Consider the following 21578-nt stretch of genomic DNA (forward strand, 5'->3'; position numbering starts at 1 on the left):
AGATACCTGTCATTGCTCCCCCAGAGAGCTCGGTCGACTGCCTCGCCTTGGGCAGGTTTGCGTGCTCAGTCAGTGCTGGGTGCTGGGCACCAAGCAAAGCAAACGGTCAGCATAGGGCCTGCCCCATAGCTCTGTAGGTCATGCAGACTCACACCAGGAGCGAATACTTAGGAGAGGGCAGCTGCTGCCCACGGGCAGGAGATCAGGGGGCACACCAGGGCCTGTGGCAGCATCCCTCAACTTAGAAAGGAGAGGCAGAGACGGCGGCCAGCTGGGTGGCTTTTATTCACTTGAGGATCTTCAGTAGCACCGGCCCCAGCTGCTCCTTCAGCCGGGGATCGATCTGGATGGTGCTCAGCTGTTTGATGTTCAGGATCAGCTGGTGCGCTTGCAGGAAGAGCTCCTTCCCGACAGCTTCCTCCACTCGGTCGCGCCACTTGGCCAGCCTGGGCCTCCCCTCAAATATGTCGCACCCAACACCAACCGGCTGCGGAAAGTGGACGGGGTGGGGGTAGGGAGTAAGTCATTGGGGTCTATGGGTGTCAGGGGCTGGACTGAAGAGGAATGGTGGGAACCACTCCCCCTCTCTTCCTGCACCTTCCCGAGAGCAGGAGGACAGTATAGATTTAGAACAGTGGTTTGCAGAAGGTCATAGGTAAAGGGTAAAGGGACCCCTGACCATCAGGTCCAGTCGTGGCTGACTCTGGGGTTGCGGTGCTCATCTCGCTTTGTTGGCCGAGGGAACCGGCGTACAGCTTCCGGGTCATGTGGCCAGCATGACTAAGCCGCTTCTGGCGAACCAGAGCAGCGCACAGAAACGCCGTTTACCTTCCTGCTGGAGTGGTACCTATTTATCTACTTGCACTTTGATGTGCTTTCAAGCTGCTAGGTTGGCAGGAGCAGGGACCGAGCTACGGGAGCTCACCCCATCGCGGGGATTCGAACCGCCGACCTTCTGATCAGCAAGTCCTAGGCTCTGTGGTTTAACCCACAGCACCACCCACGTCCCCATTGCAGAAGGTCATAGTGTGACGTTAACACATGAGAGAGTGCTGGAGGTGAAATACAGTAGTTAAACAGGTTGCCCACTCAGGGCCCAAGGGGGTGGAGTCAGTGGGACTCCCCACATACTAAACCACCTCTCAGATATTTACTTGTCTGCCTAGCTCCTAACTCAGCCTATTTCGTTACACTAACTCAACCTACCCACAACTCTAGCCCAATTCACTCCCACTCCAACCAACCACCCAACTCCCAACAAACTCCCCAACAAACTCTCCAACGAACTCTCCTTGGCCCCCCCCCCAGAGCTGGTTTTATAGTCCTACTGACTCCACCCCCCTGGGTCCTGGCTGGGCAACCTGTTTAACTATTTCACCTCCAGCACTCTCTCATATGTTAACGTCACACATAGTTCAAAGGCTGAAGAGGGAAGGAGTTGGGAAATACTGGGAGAGCAGCAGGAAGAAGAAGCACCAGGGGGGAGACAGCTAACAGTCTCTTGAAAGCATTCCTGACTCCCCTTCTCCCAGAACCCGGCGGGCATTGAGAGTAATAGAACAGAAAACTCAGAGGCAGAAAGTGCAGATCAGCCAGTGCAGGGGTGATGTAGAATAGGAGGGACTGAGGGGGTGGGACTTTACTTGGAGTAATTGCATTATCTAAGAGAGACAGCATTCCTTCGTCTCTCTCTGTGACTATTGAATAAACTACATGGTAAGAACTCTTCTTGTTTTGATGCCTCTTTGCATCCCGCCGTGAGAGGGATAGGATTCCCTGAAGCCTTGACAGTTGGGAAGATTGCCCTGCACCCTGTTCTCTGTTGGGGCTCCTTGTGGTCTGGCTTGGCAGCTGGATGACCCACTGAGGCCACTCAAAACAGCCGCTGATCACCCTTGGGCCATTTGCTCATCCCACAATGTGCCCTCAGTCAGGTTTTGAGGGAAGGCAGGCTGCTCCCCTGCTCTCCCCAGACTGGCCAGGAGGCAGTTCAGAAAGGAACCTGGTGATCCCTGGGCTCAATCCTCACCTGCATGAGCTCCACAATGGCCACTAGGTCTGCCAGCGAGACCTCGCTGCCCACCAGGAAGGGCTTGTCCTGCAGGAAAAGCTCCTCCAGTTGAGTCAAGCAGGCGGCCAGCCCCTCCATCACCTCCTGCAGCTTCTCCGGGGGGAGTGGCTGGCCTGTGAAGAGTGGGATTAGCACCTGCACATAGAGAGAGAGAGAGAGAGAGAGAGAGAGAGAGAGAGAGAGAGAGATCACATCCACACCACACCATTAAAGCCTGGGAACTGTAGTTTATCCTTCACAGAGCTACGCTTTCCCAGGGAAAGCCTGAGAAGTCCGGCTAGAGTGCCAGTCAAGGGAGGCTGCTCTTATGGGACAACAATGACCTTGGATGGTTTGAACTCAATGTTTTTAAAGTCTCAGTGATGAACTGGGCAATAGATATAGGACACAACATAGATTTCAACCTTTGGGAGTAACTTTGGAAAAGCGACTTTTACAGCATGTTGTTCTTTGAAAGAGAACTATTTGAAAATGATTCATAGATGGTGTTTAACTGCGAGTAGGCTTGCTAAGATCTACAAGACAGAATCAGGTAAGTGTAAAGAGGTGGAGGGAACATTCTTTCACATGTGGTGGACATGTAAAAAGGTAAAAGAGCTTTGGGAAATGATTTATAATGAACTGGAAAAAATTACTTTCCCCCAAAACCCAGAGTCCTTTCTGCTGGGAATAAATCAGACTGAAATTCCCAGGTGTCAGAAAAGGTTATTTATGTATGCAACAACTGCAGCCCGTGTTTTGTTAGCCCCAAAATGGAAAGTGAGTGAGGTCCCAACTAAAGAAGATTCACAACTTAAGTTGACAGAATTTGCACAACTTGAAGATTTAACATATAGAATAAGAGAGCAAGAACATAGGTTTAGAGAAGATTGGAAAACGTTTATTGAGTATATGGAAAATAACTGTGTACAGCTGAAAATGCTTGCAGCACTAAGAAGAAGAAGAAGAAGAAGAAGAAGAAGAAGAAGAAGAAGAAGAAGAAGAGGAGTTTGGATTTAATATCCTGTCTTTCACTCCCTTTAAGGAGTCTCAAAGCGACTAACATTCTCCTTTCCCTTCCTCCCCCACAACAAACACTCTGTGAGGTGAGTGGGGCTAAGAGACTTCAAGAAGTGTGACTAGCCCAAGGTCACCCAGCAGCTGCATGTGGAGGAGTGGGGAATCGAACCTGGTTCACCAGATTATGAGACTACCGCTCTTAACCACTACACCACACTGGCTCTCAAGAAAAGAAAAATTCAAAAGAGTAAATAATTTTTAATTGATATGATAGTGGAAAACCGATCAGGATAGTTATTGTAAAATATGCAGGGATGTAAGATACGCAAAATGAACCGTGGCAAGAGAAGAAGGGAAGTCATTGGATATTTTAAAGTATGGCAATACTGTGAGTTGGACAGGAGGCAGCAGCATGAATGGGCAATTTCCATTCCTCGCTGCCTGGAGAGAAGGCAGCCACAGCCTATTACTGTTAAGGGCATTAAGCCAGAGGAATTTGGGCAGAGGTTCTGAGATAGGCCTTCCAGAACCTCATCTGTGACCCTGAGCCAAGCAGGTAACCCCCAAAACTGGACAGCCCAGCCAAAGCCCACCCATCTCTCTGTTCCCTTACCTTGATCCACATGGCCTTGGGAGCATTGGCCCGGATATTGGCCTGGTGCCAGGACAGGTATTCATCTACCTTTGCTTGCTTCTGGATGTCCGACGGGTACCAGTGGTCCGGGGTATTGTACTTGCGGCTCAGGTACAGGAGGATGGCTGTGCTGTGCCCAGAGAAAAGAGGGTGAGAGGCATCAGCGGCACAGTGGGAGCAAATGGAGCAGGGAAGCCTGTCTCAGGGCTGGAAGGCTGAGGGCAGACCAGAGCTGTGCCGGAGCCCCAGATACACAAGGACCTGTCTCTGCCCCCATGGCAGCACCCAACCCCTCGCCAAACACCTTATTGAGTCACGTGCCATGAAGCCGCAGAGAGAGACCTTCCTGGGTGCTGCTCCCCCACTGTGATACACCCCCCACCACAATTTACATCGAGCTCAAGACTGGATCGCTTTCCATCTGGTGTTAGCTGAGACAGAACTCAACGGAGTTTCCCAATACTGTACCAAAGTTTTTCTGTCTCCTGGCCCCAAACCCCTGACTCCTTTGAGCCTCTGAGCTGTGCTCAACAGCATCCAACTGTCTTCTGTCCTCATGACATACAGATGAGATAGAAATTGGGAGGAAGGTAATAAAAGCATTCTGGGAAATGATATATAATGAATTGGAAAAAATGCTTAAAATAACTTCTACAAAAAAAAACACACAGAGGCTTTCTTATTAGGAATTGTAGGTGCTGAAATTCCAAGCGAGCAGGAAAGACTCTTTATGTATGCAACGACAGCTGTACGGATGTTGCTAGCCCAGAGATGGAAAGAAGATAAAGTCCCTACCAGAGAAGAATGGCAAATCAAGTTGATGGACTGCCGAAATGGCAAAACTGACCGGAAGACTCAGGAAACAGGAAGCCCAAAACTTTCATAAAGAATGGGGGAAAATATAATTTACTTTGAAGGCCACTGTAAGCAGTTGAAAACATTAGCAGGATTGCAATAACGTTTGTAATAACAAAATAAAAAAATTCCTTCCAGTAGCACCTTAGAGACCAACTAAGCACACGAAAGCTCATACCAATGACAAACTTAGTTGGTCCCTAAGGTGCTACTGGAAGGAATTTTTTAATTTTGTTTTGACTAAGGCAGGCCAACCCGGCTACCTACCTGTAACTAGAACTTGTAATGTAACGAGAACTATTGACACAATGGGAGTTACAATAATTTGGATTATTAAAAAAAAGATGCAGCAGAAGGTTTTAGCAAGAGAACTCACAGAGGAGGTGGGAAGTCCAGAGGTTTGTAGGAATCTTGTAACTTTGAATGTGTTGTGGTATGATTGAAAACTCAAGTATGTAAATATATATTTACAAAAAATATATATTTTTTTAAGTTAGAAATTTGGAGGGGAAGGAAGCCATGGCTGCCTGCCTGCCTTCTTACCCTTCAGACAAAACGAAGGCCTCATCCCTCAAGACGGGAACTTTCTTCACCGCAGTCGCCTTGGGCAGCGGCCCTAAAACCAGGTGGGTTGGAGGGAAGCAACACAGCACACAGTTAGACCTGGCAGGACGGTTGGCAGGAGATGCCCAGCACATCCAGGACTCCAGAATTGGAGCTTGCCTGGACAATCTCTTCTGAGTGACAGCTGGAGAAATGGTGTGCATATGTCTGTGTACCAAACACAAACAACAACTCCAGGTTCTGCAGAGCAAATCAGTGGCCAATTTACATTTTGACCCATGCAGATTGAAATGTGTGGATTTCATGCTCTTAGTAGTGAGTATTCAGCTCATAGTAGTGAGGAATGAAAGTTCCCCCAAAATATCTGCTTTATATACATTATTTACACAATGGGTCACACGTGATTGGCTAATTCTGGGATTCTCCTGTAGGCCAATCAGGTTGCGGATTCACTTCCACCTGGAGCTGGATTGGGTGGCTCCTGCGGACCAATCAGACTGCTGCATTGTTCTAGGACCAATCAGACTGCTGCATTCTGAATCCTATTGTTCTAGGACCAATCAGACTGCTGCTTTTTGGATCCTATTCAACTCAGTACATAACACAGAATATCCCAATAAATCAGCTGTGAGTCCAGTGCCATATTTTTTTCTACTCAGAGCAGGCAGCCAGGAGCCCCCAACATCTGGAAACTGGGGAGGGGGAGAGAAAGTGGGGTGTTTGCTCCACTTTGGTTGTCCTGGTTCATAGCCACAGACAGACCCAAGGAAGCTCTCCACTCCAGGCTAATCTTGCCCCCCAATAAAAACCACACCTTGTCTGAAAATACTGGGGAAAAACTGAAAATACTTGTTATTGTCACCTCACCCCCCACCCCACCTCTGGCCTGGCTTTCAAAGCCGCATGAGAGAAGTTCAAACTATGTTCCGAAGTGGAGTTTGGAAAGAACCCTGAGTTCAAAGTACAAGGTGTGTTTATCTCTAGCCTTGCATGCAGAAGGGGGCAGGGCAGAGGGCATGCAGTCCTGATCTCTTCCCAAGGGAACGAACCTCTGGCTGAGTTTGCTTGGAAAGGGTCACTGTATTTCTGCAGGAGCCCAGTGGCAACAGCACAGCATCAACTGCTCTTGAAATCCTTACGGCAATATTCACATTGGAAAGAGAACTTCACTCTACAACAGCAGGGGAGTCCTGTTTACTAAAACCGGGGGACTTCCCTTAAACCATATTTTTAGCATCTCTGTCATGCCTTTCAGCAACAAGGCACCCTGTGAGTTCTGGCTGAATGCTGCTGGCACAAACTGACCCCTGGAGCAAGAAAAGTACGTTTCCGAGCACAATTCAAAGTGTTGGTGCTGACCTTTAAAGCCCTAAACGGCCTCGGCCCAGTATACTTGAAGGAGCGTCTCCACCCCCATCGTTCAGCCCGGACACTGAGGTTCAGCACCGAGGGCCTTCTGGCAGTTCCCTCACTGCGAGAAGCCAAGTTACAGGGAACCAGGCAGATGACCTTCTTGGTAGTGGCACCCGCCCTGTGGAACGCCTTCCCACCAGATGTCAAAGAGAAAAATAACTACCAAACTTTTAGAAGACATCTGAAGGCAGCCCTGTTTAGGGAAGCTTTTAATGTTTGATGTATTACAGTATTTTAATATTTTTTTGGAAGCCGCCCAGAGTGGCTGGGGAAGCCCAGCCAGATGGGTGGGGTATAAATAATATGTTGTTGTTGTTGTTGTTGTTGTTGTTGTTGTTGTTGTTGTTGTTGTTGTTGTTGTTGTTGTTGTTGTTAAAGTGTGCTTGGAGCCTCCTTTCAAAATGGATGTTCTTGGGAAGGGGGAGGTCCAGCTCAGGAGCTGCTGGGTGAGGAGAGGTGCCACCCAGGTGAGGCAAAAAGGGTGTCTGTGCAGCCAAAGATCTGCCCACATGCCACCTTCAGCTAGCAGCCATATTCATGCCCCTCAAACATGGGCTTTGCAAGTGTGGTGTCAGTCCATCCTTGCATGTTTGCCTGAAACAGTTCAGGGCCAGGACTGACGACACAGAGCAGGCATTGTCCTGTGACAATCATTTCTTCTATCGCTGCTTCTAAGGTTAAAATAACAAGCAGTCCTCTTTTGAAAAACTTGCCAGCATTGTTCATCGGCCCTGTATTTACAATACTCCTAAGCCTTCCTTGCAACCACCTTGACACACATTCATTGGTTTGGCCCATTTCCTGATGGCCCTGAACAGTCTGATGACAGCCACTGTGCTCTTTTGTCACACTTGGGACAGACCATGAGCCTGGGGGACTCTTTGTGGGAGAGCCAGAACAGGCAGGGGAACCAACAGCTCCCTCCACAACACTTCCTGGAGCAAAGCAGCTTGGAATTTGACTCATCAGGTGTTGAAGGAAGCCCTGGATAGCAGCCATCTTCTCAATGTGACCACCTGTACAAATCAACTGCCCAAGAACTCCTCTGGAAACCTGTTCCGGGGAGAGGTTTCAACCTGAGCCAGAAGCTAGCAGGCAAACATGTTCACACACAGCAGGAACAAACAAGCACCATTTTCCAGAAACGAAAATAACGAAGGGGGAGGCGAGGATACTTAGGGCGGCCACCCGATCTGTCAGCTGGTGGTACATACCTCCTGCTGGCTCACAAACATCTTTTGAAAGAGGCTGCAAGAACTTGAAGGCCCCCAGCAAAGCCACTTCTGAATGGGGCACTGAGCCCAGGTTCAAGTTTGGCCTTTTGACCATTGGCCCCACAGAACTGGGGGCATCTCCATGCAAACAGTGGGGGAGCCCCGGAACCAGAATTGCTTGTGGGGGTATGGGTGTGTGTGTGTGTGAACTCCAGGCTCTTGCTGCTTCCAACCCTCTGAACCACGCCAACCTGGGCATCTGGCCTGTGGACTACCCTGATTTTTCTGTATTATACAAAAGCATCACCCAGCCTCTCAGCTCTTACCTGATGGCGTGGCTCCCTCTGGGTTGCTTGCGCCCTGCACTTTCGTCCCCAGGATGGAATCTGGCAGGAGAGACGCAAAAGCATCAGCAAAGGGAGGGGAGCAGAAAGGCAGGCATCCATCTCAGATGGGAAAATTGCCCTCTTGCCCAGTCGAAGACCCACCTTCCCAAACTCAGGCAGCTTCAGGGTTTCTCGTCAGTCATGTCAAAGCAGAGAGCCACCTGCAATATTCAGCTGGCCGTGATGACTCCCAAATCACAACAGCATCTGATGAAATGGACCGGGATTCCACAGAGCCCACCAGAGAAGGCTAGTCCCAAGAATGGAGTAGCAGGTAAAGGGAGAGACTTGCCCCCCCCCCCAAGTTCCTTACACCAGAGTGGGCTGTCCCAGCCGGACTGATCCTTCTAACCAGGCCCATTGCACAGAGGAGGGTTGAGGCCAACTTCCGGCCAAGTCCCTCAGAGTTATTTTTTCCTGGGAAAATTAATCCCAGATTGTTACAACTCTTCTTCCTCCTGATCTCAGAGTCACTAACACATGTCAGAACCTGGCACATAAACATTTGGAGGAGAAAGAGGGAATACTTTAAAAAATAAATAAATTTATTTATTTGGTTTTTTAGATTAAAGTTTTACAATCACATATCCAACATAAAAACAAGATTCCAAAGAATCTCCTGGAATTCTCCCTCCTCCCCTTTGTGGGTCCCATTAGTCATTTCCTCCTGCATCTTTTACAGTAATCCAAATCTTTTACATCTCCATTATGTCCAAAATTCGCCATTAAACTACAAGCGTTATTCCAACCCTACTAATGATTTTAGCTGTTTACAATGGTGTTTTTTTAAAGATATATTATTAAATGTCCGCATTCCTTATTAAAATTTTGGTCTTCCTGATTTCCGATTCTTCCGGTCATTTTTGCCATTTCGGCATAATCCATCAAACTTAATTGGCCATTCTTTTCTGGTAGGGACTTTATCGTCTTTCCATTCACTGAGTCTAAAGCATGGTGAGAAAAAGGGAATTCTTGCCATGCTTAAAATCAGTGAATGTCTCCTGCTAGGGAGAAAAGGGGGGGGGGAGAGGTGCACTTAAAACCAGGTCTTCTGAAAGCAGGCAGCAAAATGAGGAAGAAGCTCACCTTTGGAGCACCCTGAGCATCGTGGCTTCTCCAAGTCATTAAGAGACAGGGGTCTTCCCTCTCACCCATGCAACATCTCTGCACTTTTTCTTCGGGAGATAAATTGACCCACCCTGACCTCAGCGCCCCCACCCCTCCTTCGCTGCCAGCACAGAGGCGCCAGAAGGCAGGTGCATTTAGCTCACCTTTGAACAGCTCCACAGCTCTGAATTCAAAGGGGATGTTGTTCTTCTTGGCAAAGAGGTAGACGGCTCGGCAGGGCTGGGAGAGGAGGTCCAGGTACAGCTCCAGCACCATGGTGGTCCCTGGGCATGGAGAGGCAGAGCAGCAGAGAGCAGAGATTTTCCTCTGTGTAGTCTGCCTTTGGCAGAACACCCTCCCAGGAAGAACAGGAACTGCAGCAGGGCAGAGAGCGAGGGAGTAGCAGAACGCGGGAGCTTGCCAGCCAGCCAGATGTTCTCCCTGAGGGGCGGGGTATTGACTCCAGCAGGCAGGGACTTTTGCTTTCTTTTTTTCTGGAAAAGTACAAGAAGCGAAGCACGTGCGACTGGCAGAGCCTGCGGTGGCAGTCAACAAGGAGGGCGCAGACCCTCAAGGCCTGGATGGATGGGTCAAAAGCCCAGGAGAGGCTCTTTGACCCAAGAGCCTGCTCACTGAAATATTAACTTTGCAAAGTGGCAGCAAAACACTGGCTGGTTTCCCAGGTGCTTCGTACATCTCTAGCACACCAATAGATACCGCACGCATTCCGATCTGCGGAAATTTCTATGCCCACCATTTGCAGGTGTCTGACAGGCAGGCAGAAAGTGTGTTAGGTGGCTTGGCCCACTGGAGACTCTTATTGCATCATTGCTCCTGAAGGAGCGTCTCCACCCCTAACATTCAGCCCAGACACTGAGGTCCAGCTCCGAGGGCCTTCTGGCAGTTTCCTCACTGTGGGAAGTGAGGCTACAGGGAACCAGGCAGAGGGCCTTCTCGGTAGTGGCACCTGCCCTGTGGAATGCCCTCCCATCAGATGTCAAGGAAGTAAAGAACTATCTTTTAGAAGACATATGAAGGCAGCCCTGTTTTATGTTCTACTGCAGTTTTATAATTTGTTGGAAGCTGCCCAGAGTGGCTGGGGCAACTCAGTAAGATGGGTGGCATATAAATAATAAATTGTTGTTGTTATTCTATCCCCCGATTGCTGCTGACCCAAGAAACAAGCCACTGCCTGCAAGGACACAGTAGAGCTAACTGTACCAACATCCAGCAAAGATGAAACTTCTGGGAGAGAAAGGCTTATCAGAAGGGGAGGTTTGTACCGAAGGAGTCGACAGCAAGGGACAGCATCTGCTCTTAATTTGTTCTTGAATGACTCTCATTCTGCTCTTAATTTGTTCTTGAATGTTCTTGAATGACTGCCTGGCTGTTTTCTAAGTGGGCTGTCCAGGGCTTAAAATGTGTCACATGGTGGCAACATGTCTCGGAAAGAAGGTCCTTTTGGATCTGTGGGGAGTAAGGAGTGTCCCCATTATAACAATAGATACAGAATCTGGCTTCCCACCGTGGTTGACCAGATGCTTTCAGCAAACCCCTAAAGCTCAACTTGACCATCATGATTAATAACAGCGACTTCTCCTCCACCTCGGCTATTAATTTGTCTAATTGCCTTTTTAAGGTTGTCTAAGCTAGTGGCCTTGGCCAACTCCTGTGGGAATGAAACCCATAAAACATCAGACCATTCTTTGCCCTCAAACTACTGCCAATTGGTTTCACTGGATGAGGGAACATTTTCACCATCTCGTGTACAATTTCCTAAGCCTCCATCACATTTCCCATTCCCTGCCACTCATATTTTCTTCTAAATAAAGAAGCCCCAACCGTTGTGATCCTTCCTCACAGGGACCTCCTCCATCCCCCTGGATTTCTTTTGTGCAACCTTTCCTAACTCTGCAATACCCTTTTGAGAGTGGGGAGACCAGGGCTGTACATGGGATTCCAAATGTGGTTGCATCACAGAACTGAATAGACACTACAGTACTGACAGCTTTATTTTCCATCACTAGTCTGGAATTCACCTTTTCCCCCAGAGCGGCCGCACACTTGACTCAACACTTTTGCTGAGCCCAAGGCCTCTTTCCCCAGGTACTTGCCGACATCACTGTGGAGAGGAATGAAGTGGGGATGTTTCTACCCCAACATGTATCACTTGACACTTCAGTTGACCCTCATCAGCCATTTTGCTGGCCACTGATGCTGCTTGGATGAATCTTCTGTGATATCTTTGCTGTCTCGCTTGAGTTTTCCCCATCCTGAATCATTGGTGTCATTCCCAGACATGGCTGCCACACTGCTTGCTCCTGACTCCCAGTCATTTAGAATCAGGCCTATAAGAACTGCTGCTGTAGCTACCACCCAGGAGGACTCCCCTGCTCAGCACCTGAGGGCCCCAGTCCTGCCACTCATCACCTGGCCCAGGGCAGGGCCTGATGGGCTCTATAAAGGACAGCTGCCACTGCTGGGCAGAGAGGGCTCTGTTTTGTTTTTGGTTTAAATTGCTGTTATTTTTTTACCTATGTCATTTTAAACTGTGATATTAATGTATTCTTAGTTTTAGATTTTGATTTATGTGGAAATTGTTTCCCATTTGGTTGTGTATTTTTTTTGATGTGGTTTATTTGCTGTTTATGACTTTTGTAGTTATGTAAATCTTGTCATGCTGTAAGTCGCCTTAAGCATTATTTTTTTAACTGTGGAAAGGCGGCATACAAAAAAAAATGATGATGATGATCAAATTAAAAAGCCTTGTTCCTGATACAGACCCATCTCTTCCTCCCAGTAACAGTTGTATTTACATACTTCTCAACATTATGGAGAAGCACCCCCCCCCCGGCAAGACTATGATCTTGCCCAGCCAGAGCAGCTGGGGGCACCAAATGAACCCCCTTTCTTTATTGGATCAGGCTCTTGAAATAGATGAATGAGCAGCACCAGGATCCTGCCCCTCTTTGCACGGTTGGGTCTTGCATAAGGATCATTGGGTAGTAGCTAGCAGCTTTAACTGCATGGTAGTTGAGGCTGTTCCTTAGATGGGCGGCCAAGGCAAGTTCTGTCCCACCCCCCTTGTACAGGGAGGGGGCACAGGTCTACGACAAAGGATCCAAGGGTGAAAGACACAAAAGGTGAAGCAGCACACAGAGGACTTCCTCTATCCTAAGGCTCCTTGCCCCATCATTGTGGAGAAATGAGAGTAAAGCAAGTGAAGTCCTTTTTCACCTTCTCCCTAGTCCACCTACCTAAAGGTCTTCTTCACACAGATGGAAAGACACACAAAGAGGGACAGGATGGATCCTCCCACCCCTCAATTGGCCACTCCCAGTTAGGACTTTGGAATGGATGCAGTGTTTTGATTCAGGAAGGACCACAACTCTCTCTGGACATGGAAGAATGGGCAGAATTTCTAGCGGGGTGGCTCCTTTTGCCCAGAAGTCGTCCAGAAAAGGAGCCAAGTCACAAGGCTTTCCGAGATTGGACCAAAAGGTTCCCGTACCCCCCTGGGCCCTCTGCTTCACGGCCTGAACTCTTCTCCTGGTGACCAGCCCTGAGTCCGAGATGACAATAAGGAGAAGTGGCACCGGGGTGGGGAGCATTGCTGCTCCAATTATATTTGAAGAGACCAAAACGTGTTGGTTGGTTCTTGAGCTTTATTGAGGGGACTCTGCCCCCCAATGGCGTTTACTTCACATACTTCAGCAAGTGCTGCTTGATTTGTTCCCTCATTTCAGGAGGGAGTTGATCCTCCGTCACATCCTTAGCTTTGAACAGCTCCCTGTGGGCCTCGGCAAAGAGGTCCTTCCCCACAGCTTCTTCCACTCTGGAGCGCCAGGCGGCCAGCTTGGGTCTACCTTCAAAGACGTCGTAGCCGGCGCTTACAGGCTGCAAAGAGAAGGAGAGTGATTTGGCACTGTAATAAACGAAAATCTGCCCTTATTCCCTTATGGGGAACACGAGAGCCCTCATAGAGTCCTTTGTAGGTTCTCCATTGGTTGGAGGAAAAAACCAGAGGCCAACCAGAGAATATTGAGAAGCAAAGCAGCTTGTAAGCTTGATCTTTATTGATCTGTTGCAACAGGGTGCTCCCCTCACATGCAGGAGAGGAGGAGGAAACCAGAACAATGGCGTGCAAGGCCTTATAAAGACTTTTGAAATTGCCACCCTGTAGATCAAGACCACCCCCAGAAACATCATACCTACATCACAGAAAAGGTGGTCTAAAACAGAAATTTGAATGTTGCTTTTCTGCTGTCGTTGTTTATCTCCTGTCTGGCAGGTTACCTGTTAATGTTTACTGGATTGATACCCTGGGGGAGCCTGGCCAGTCTTTTGTAATGATAAGTACTTAGTTCCTGAGCCAGATCACAGGCTCAACCTATTCATACACAGATATACCCTTAAGAGAGGATTTGTGAAGGAAAAGGCAATGGGGAGGCTCCTCCATTTGACCTTATAGAGAAAACACCTAGTCAGCCTGGGAGTCAAAATAGCTCCATAGCTGCTTTCCTGTGCAGCTTCAGACATGTGGCCTATATATCTATGTACGTGTTTGCTTGGTACATTTATGAACCTTTATTATATACATAAGACCATAATTTATTTATTTCAGCATGGATGCAGCCCCATCACCTGCTCAAGAGGGCTGCCACCATTCAATGCTGGGAGTCTAAAGAGCGATAGAGGGGCAGAGAGAATTATCAAGTGGAAGAATGAACAAGGATTTGCTTGTACGCATGCAAATAAAATGCCGTCGGTCTCGTCAGCCGCTCAATGCTCTGGATTCCTCAAGGACCGCCTCTTTCCATATGAACCTACCTGGACCCTGAGATCCTCTTCTGAGGCCTTCCTTTGTGTGCCTCCTCCTTGAGAGGTCCAGAGGGTGGCAACATGAGAACGGGCCTTCTCTGCAGCGGCTCCCCATCTGTGGAATGCTCTCCCCAGGGGAGTCCACCTGAAGCCTTCCTTATACACCTTTTGGCACCAGGCAAAAACGTTGATTTTAACCAGGCCTTCACTTGACCTGATTGACATCCTATGCCTTTTTCAAATGTGGTTTTTTTGGGGGGAGCTATTGGGTTGTTGGGACGCGGGTGGCGCTGTGGGTTAAACCACAGAGCCTAGGACTTGCCGATCAGAAGGTCGGTGGTTCGAATCCCCGCAACGGGGTGAGCTCCCATTGCTCGGTCCCTGCTCTTGCCAACCTAGCAGTTTGAAAGCACATCAAAGTGCAAGTAGATAAAAAGGTACCGCTCCGGCGGGAAGGTAAACAGCGTTTCCGTGCATGGCTCTGGTTTGCCAGAAGTGGCTTAGTCATGCTGGCCACATGACCCAGAAGCAGACAAACACCAGCTCCCTCGGCCAATAAAGCGAGATGAGCGCCGCAACTCCAGAGTCGGCCACGACTGAACCTAATGGTCAGGGGTCCCTTTACCTTTACCGGGTTGTTGTTTTTATTTTTTATTATGTATTTTGTGGTTTTAGATCTTGATTGTATTCTGTGAACCACCCTGAGATGCCCAGGCATAGTGCGGTATATAAATTCAAATAATAATAATAATAATAATAATAATAATAATAATAATTCTGACCATGCAGAATCAGAGAAGGGCAAAGTCATGACTGAAGTCTTCACAGTCTGTGAGGAGCCCAGCTCCCCAGATTTTTATCCTTAGAGCAGAATGCTTAGAGGAACTTTCAGTGGAAAATGCAAGTATCTGTACGGTTCATTTTTACGAACACTGCTTAGAAATGATAATGAGTATGTGGTATACAATCAAACACAAACAACAGTTATTTTGGAAAGCCTGCCTGGCTAGTATTATTAACACCTGGATTGCTAATTGATTTCTACTCCCTGCTATATGCCTTTGAAGTGAAGTGGGATGTTGACACTTCTACTTAAAAAAATAAGGGGAAAAAAGACTTGGGATTCAGGATTAAGAGGCTGAAAATAACTCCTGTTGCTTAGCTGGGAAGAATGAATCTGGGAGAAGAACGAACTTGCAAACGTGCTACGCTGTTTCTTTTTAAGCAAGGCCAAAAGAAATGTTCCCAAGCTTTCATTTGTTTGGCAAGAAGAGACACTGTGCCTGCATTGTTCTTTTGTTGGAGGTAGGTGGGAGGGAATCAGGTGTCTGAGCTCACTCTGCATGCATTTTGAGAAAACCTACCATTGCCAAATGTGCAAGGAAATCTGCCCCACAGCTATCATCACCATACCCATTAACCGTCCCGATTTGAGTGGGACATCCCGGCTTCTGATTAGAGATCTTGGAATGTCCTGTTTTTTTGTCTTGTGCTGTGGCGCAAATTAGCTGGCTCGCGCCAGAGCGCCCAACCAAAATACAGGTACGATTGCTTTTTGCTCTCATGCTAGTCAGTTGGCACGTGCAAGAGGACCAGACAAAACTCTTGCATGAGTCGGCTGGTTCCAGCGAGAGCCCAGCACCAAAAAAATGAGCGACCCAGTGAGATGCTGGATATACATCATGAGTGGGGTAGCATCTCTGTGGCACCCAGCCCCTGCTTCTGGCTGGCCACTGTGGGAAAATGACACTTAATTAGACATACCTTTGGCATGACCCAACAGCAAGGCTCTCCTCACCTCCTGAGGACCCCATTTCTAGTGTTCCAAAAGAGAGAAAATCTTCCGCTTTTCTCTTCCCACACTTCCTGTTTTGGAGTGTGACTGGATTGGTGGGGGGACGCATTGGATAGAGGGAATGTGGGAGAGAGAGGGAGGGTCTACTGGGATGTTGGGGAAGGAGCAGGTGGGTTTAGGGCCATCCAGGTAGAGTCTCAATTGGTGTCTCTGAGGTTAGAAAACAAAGAGACCTCGTATTTCAAGGTTTCTGAGCAAAACAATTCATGAACTGCATTCACCAAGACGTTGGTTGTTCATTCTCTCAAGAATAAATGTTAAATCCCTGTCTCTCTTTCACAGTTCATATTTTGAGGGTCTGAACCATGGGTAGGCAAACGAATTCCTGGAGGCTGGATCCAGCCTAATTGCCTTCTAAATCTGGCCTGCGAATGGTCCAGGAATCAGCATGTTTTTATATGAGTAGAATGTGTGCTTTTATTTAAAATGCATCTCTGCATTATTTGTGGGGCATAGGAATTTGTTCATCCCCCCCCCCAATGTCTGAGGGCAGGGGACAGGCCCCCTGCTGAAAATGTTTGATGACCCCTGGTCTAAACACTTGCCACAAAGCAAAATATTCACAGCAAGGCTGTTTCAACAGACCTAATTTTGTACACTTCTGTCCTGACTGGCACTGGCTTGTTCCTAAACTAAAAAGCTCCAGGTGTGTGTGTGTGTGTGTGTGGGAGAGAGAGAGAGAGAGAGAGACAGACAGACAGACAGCGGGGGGGGGGGTGGAGAGGAAGGAGAGAGAGAGAGAGAAAGAAAGAAAGAAAGAAAGAAAGAAAGAAAGAAAGAAAGAAAGAAAGAAAGAAAGATGCTTCAGTAGTGGCGCCCACCCTGTGGAACACCCTCCCTTCAGATGTCAAGGAAATAAGCAGTTATCCTATCTTTAAAAGACATCTGAAGGCAGCCCTGTTTAGGGAAGTTTTTAATATTTAATGTTGTATTGTTTTTAACATTTGATTGGGAGCCGCCCAGAGTGGCTGGGGAGACTCAGCCAGATGGGCAGGGTATAAATAATAAACTATTGTTGTTGTTGTTGTTGTTGTTGTTGTTCAGCCACCTGGTCACTTGGGTTCCCAGTTTGCAGCTCTGACCTCTTCTTTTTGAGATGTGGTGATCCCACCCGGCTCTGGCTAGCAGGACGTGATGAGGTGCCTCAGCCTTGCCAGGAGCCAAAGGCCATTTCCTCCCAGAGACCCCCAGACCTCATCACCCCCCAGCACTCACCTGCATGATTTCTACAATGGCCACCAAGTCTGCCAAGGAGATTTCCGTGCCAGCGATGAAGGGCCTGTCCTGGAGGAACTTCTCCTCAAACAGCTTCAGGGTCTCTTTCAGACTCTCAAGGAATTCTTCGAGCTTTTCGGGAGGGGCAGGATGTCCCAGGAAGAGAGGCAGCAAAGCCTATGCAGAGAAGGGGGCAAGAGGGAATTGACACCGGAGACGTTCTAGGTATGGCTCTTCACCTCTCATCACCATGTGAGCAGTGAGAGGAAGGAAAAACGATGGCAGCTGTCAGCATTTCATCTCTCGTGGGCAGGCAGGGTCTCTCTAACAGATATACATTCACAGGCCACAAAACTAAGCCCAGCTCTGGTCCCCTTATTGCAGCAGAGACTGGGCCAAGAGGCAGTTCCGGCCCTTACCTTTGCCAGGTACACTTTGGTGCCATACATTCGCGTGGTCATGTGTTGCCAAGATAGATATTCGTCCACGCGGGCTCGCTTCTGCAGGTCCGAGGGGTACCAGTGGTCAGGGGTCTTGAATTTCCTTGCTAGGTACAAGAGGATGGCAATGCTGTTTGGGTAGAGGAAACAAAGAGAAGAAGATCAGCAGGCACAAACAGTGAATAACAACAGATGCAGTCGGATGCAAACAAGTTGGGGGATTTTTCTTCTTCTATTTTTTTTTTATTATTGAATACTTTTATTTTGCTTTAAACAAATACATATAAATATAGATAACCAAAATTACAGAAGAAAATTCCTTAATAATGATAATAATGGAAAAAAACTACAAAAAATATCAAAGTACGTGGCACAGAACATAAGCAACTGTGGGAAAGAAAAAAGAAAAAGGAAAAAGAAAAATAGGAAAATAGGAAAAAGAAAAAGGAAGATGAGCCAAAGCAGGAAAGGTCATCTATTGTACACTTCCGTCAAGTTCACAACAGATCATTATACTTATCAATTCTCTCTATCTGAATTCCAAAGGAATCCCTCATCTTGGTATCAGGGAGCATTTCTCTATGCGGTATCATTCTAAACATAACCCGGTCTTTCTTGTTGAGCCCTTGTCCCCTAAATAATTATTTAAACATTTAAAAAATTCTTCTTCTTCTTCTAATTACACATACAGTAGATGACAGTGACAGACCAAGAATGAGGCTTTGTGGTCATAGGGAAGAGTTCAATAAAGACATGCTCCATAGTGGCGCCTGCCCTGTGGAACGCCCTCCCATGAGATGTCAAACAGATAAACTATTTGACTTAGTCTTAGAAGACATCTGAAGGCAGCCCTTCAGGGAAGTTTTTTATTGTACAGTTGCATCTAGGAAGTCAAAAAGAATCCGTTCCGGAAGTCCATTCGACTTCTGAAATGGAAACCAAGGTGTGGCTTTCTACTGGTTTCCGATTGCGCAGGTGTGCTGGAAACAATAGCGGAAGCCACGCCAGATGTTCGGCTTCCAAAAAAAGTTTGAAAACCAGAACGCTCACTTCCGGTTTTCAATCGCTTGGGAGCCGGAATGTTTGACTCCCAAGGCGTTCAGGGGCCGAGGTACAACCGTAATGGTTTATTGTGTTTTAATATTTTGTTGGGACCTGAGTGGCTGGGGCAACCCAGTCAGATGGGCAGCACGTAAATTGTTGTTGTTGTTGTTATTATTATTATTAATAATAATAATTTAGACACTGTCTCAGTGTGCAGCAGCTGTGAGGAAAGGAAATTCCACACTAGTGATCATTAGGAAAGGAACTGAGAATAAACCTGCTGGTATTATAACGCTGTTATACAAATCTGTGGTGCCACTGCTTCTGGAATATTGTGAATAGTTTTGGTTACCCAACCTCAAAAAGGGTATTGTAGAGTTACAAAAAGTCCAGAAAAAAAGCAACCAAAATTATCAAGGGGATGGAGTGAATTCCCTATGAGGAAAGGCTGCAACATAAACTTAGTTAAGGCCTTGAAAACGAAAACACAAAACCCCAAAGGGAGGAAAGCAGAGATTTATGAGTTTCCAGCAGGATCTGGTACACAGAGAAGTTGCAGGGGGCCTGTGTGGCTGCTCCCCAACACAAACACACAAAGTAACAGCGCTGTGGGTCCTTCTTACCTCTCTGCCAAGGTGAATTCACCATCCTTCAAAGCGGGCACTTTCCCCAGCAGATTCACCTTGCCAAACTCCTTTGTCCTGTTTTGCCCTGGAGAGATGGACAAAAGGAATCAAGAGGCAGCTATTCACTCATGAGAACCATGACGCAGGACCCTGCCTTGACCCACCCTGGGTGAGGGGTGCTGGTCACCCCCACCTGACCCCCCACTCATGTTCCCTCTTACCTCTATACTGGATTGCTTTGGTTGGGAGGTGGGGGACAGCTGGGCAGGGGCTGTGTGCTTGTCAGTCATTCTCCTAAGTCAGCTCTTAGGTAATAATTTTTTTTCACGCCCACAAAGTAAGTAGAATCAGAACAGTACAGAGAACAAGCCAATTGCTCGGGAATGGATGGAAGGAGATGGGCATCTGCCCCAAGCATGCTCGGGGTGTGGGACTGCACAGCAGGCACCGATACACAAGTCTGCCTTGCATCAGTATCAAAGGTCAGCAAAGAGGAGGGGGAAATGAGCCGTGCCCTGGCAGATACTGGAACAAGCCAGGGGTCTTTTTGCAAAGCTCGTTTCTCCTCCTTGCAATTCAGTTAATCATTCTACAACAGTCACCGTTCTTTCCTGGTTGCCACAAATATGAAATTCATGGCTGCTTTTATTAGGAAACAATCAATTCTTACCCACCCTTTACCAAGAGGCCCCAACGATTTGAAAGCAAAACTACTGGAAACAGCGAAAGCCTATTTTAAATGTTAGGAAATAAGACCTCTTCGACGGTAGCCTCAAGTTGTGAGGGAACCCAAAGCTCTGAATGAGATCCCTGAAACCTTCCAAGGTCTGCACAGCCATTCAGATAACCTGCGTCAAGCAGTCAACAGGGAACTTGAGAGTGACCCTTTCTCCTCCCCGCCAAAATTTTATTAATTTTACAAACAAAAATACAAATAAACACACATCATATTTTACAAGTTAATATTATACAGTAAAACAACAAGAAGACATTGACTTCCATTGATTTGTTTCTGTTGTTTTGTTTTTGTTGGGTTTTTTAAAAGTTTTTGAATGTTGATTTTTGCATGTTGTGTATTTTTTTAAATATCTTTCATGTTGTTGTTGTTGTTGTGTGGAAAATACTAATAAAATTCATTTAAAAACAAACAAACAAATAAACAAACAAACATCAATAAAGTCATACTGTATGTGGAGATTCTCCAAATCTCACGACTTCCCCCCCATTCCATCTATAGAGTCTTATTTTAAGCATCTACAACTGCATACTAGTCTTGGAGTTTTTATATTGAACCATATTATCCATGTTTTTACACAACAAGTGTGTCAGAATCCTGCTCTTGTTTCCATCTGCTTAAAGTGGTCTCCTAGATAACTTATAATTTCCCCCAATTCTTTTATAGAGTTTTTGTCCTCTTGGTTTCTGAGTTTCCCAGTCAGTTTTGGTTTGCCATTTGAGAGTGACCCTCTTTCAATCCATCCTTGTCGGAGTCAAACAGGGAGTTCAAGCCAGCCCCCCACCCATCAAATAAGCCCCCCGCCCAGCCCCTTCAACTCAAGACACTGCACCCAGGATCTTGTGACTCTCCCTGCCCCATCCACCAGCCTCACCTTGGATGAGAGCCACATGCCTGAACTCAAAGGGGATGTTGTTTTTCTTAGCAAAGATAAAGACAGACCGGCAGGGTTGGGAGAGGAGGTCGAGGTAAAGCTCCACCACCATCCTGGCAGCAGCAGGGACAACCGGAGCAGGGAATCGGCCGGCAAGAGGAGGAGAGAGTAAACAGTGCTTTCCCGCTCCTGGGAGATCTGGGCTCGGCTGCTGGGCCTCTTGTACCTTGGCCAGACCAACACGTGAGCAGCTGCTGCTCCTCAGAGCCAATTGGAAAAGGCCTTGATCCTTGGCCTACTTCCCTCCCGCCCATGCCCAAGCAGCGAGGATCGCCAAAGGCTTCGTCAAGCCTGTTTTGCCAGAGAAGAAAGGAGGGAAAGTTCACAGGAGGGACTGGATAGCAGCGAAACAAGATTTGAGAGTTTAAAAAGTGCCACCTTCAAGGCACATAGCCTCAAGTGAAGAAACACTACCTCGTAGGAGCTGCCCCTACCCCAGGGCAGGATTATGGCCACTTGGGGAAATGTCCTTCCAACCCACCTCTGCACAAGAGCCCAACCTTCTTTGGGCTTGAGCCTCCACCCAGAAGCCCTGAGTTTTTTTGCCACTGAAATGAGGTTCCGTTGCCCCTGCAAAGTACTTGATCCTGAAACTGCTCAGATCAGGAGCCTTAAAATCCATAAAGGTTAAGGTAAAGGGACCCCTGAATGTTAGGTCCAGTCG

General features: G+C 47.5%; 1 protein-coding gene across 1 annotated transcript; it reads right to left on the reverse strand.

Annotated features, from left to right (window-relative positions):
- Positions 1-286: 286 nt before the first annotated feature.
- On the reverse strand, positions 287-21103 carry LOC307205242 (uncharacterized protein; the record flags this gene model as incomplete). Its single annotated transcript, XM_079957437.1, has 12 exons — positions 20855-21103; positions 19242-19329; positions 17554-17704; positions 17135-17311; positions 12941-13140; positions 11283-11365; positions 9408-9812; positions 8077-8136; positions 5103-5175; positions 3684-3834; positions 2030-2206; positions 287-487 (listed from the first exon to the last, which is right to left on the reverse strand). The coding sequence occupies exons 1-12, from the start codon at positions 20964-20966 to the stop codon at positions 287-289; spliced, it is 1878 nt and encodes a 625-aa protein (XP_079813563.1). The 5' UTR covers positions 20967-21103.
- Positions 21104-21578: the final 475 nt, after the last annotated feature.

This window comes from Podarcis cretensis (genome assembly GCF_951804945.1).
Source record: "Podarcis cretensis genome assembly, chromosome: 16".
Lineage (NCBI taxonomy): Eukaryota > Metazoa > Chordata > Lepidosauria > Squamata > Lacertidae > Podarcis > Podarcis cretensis.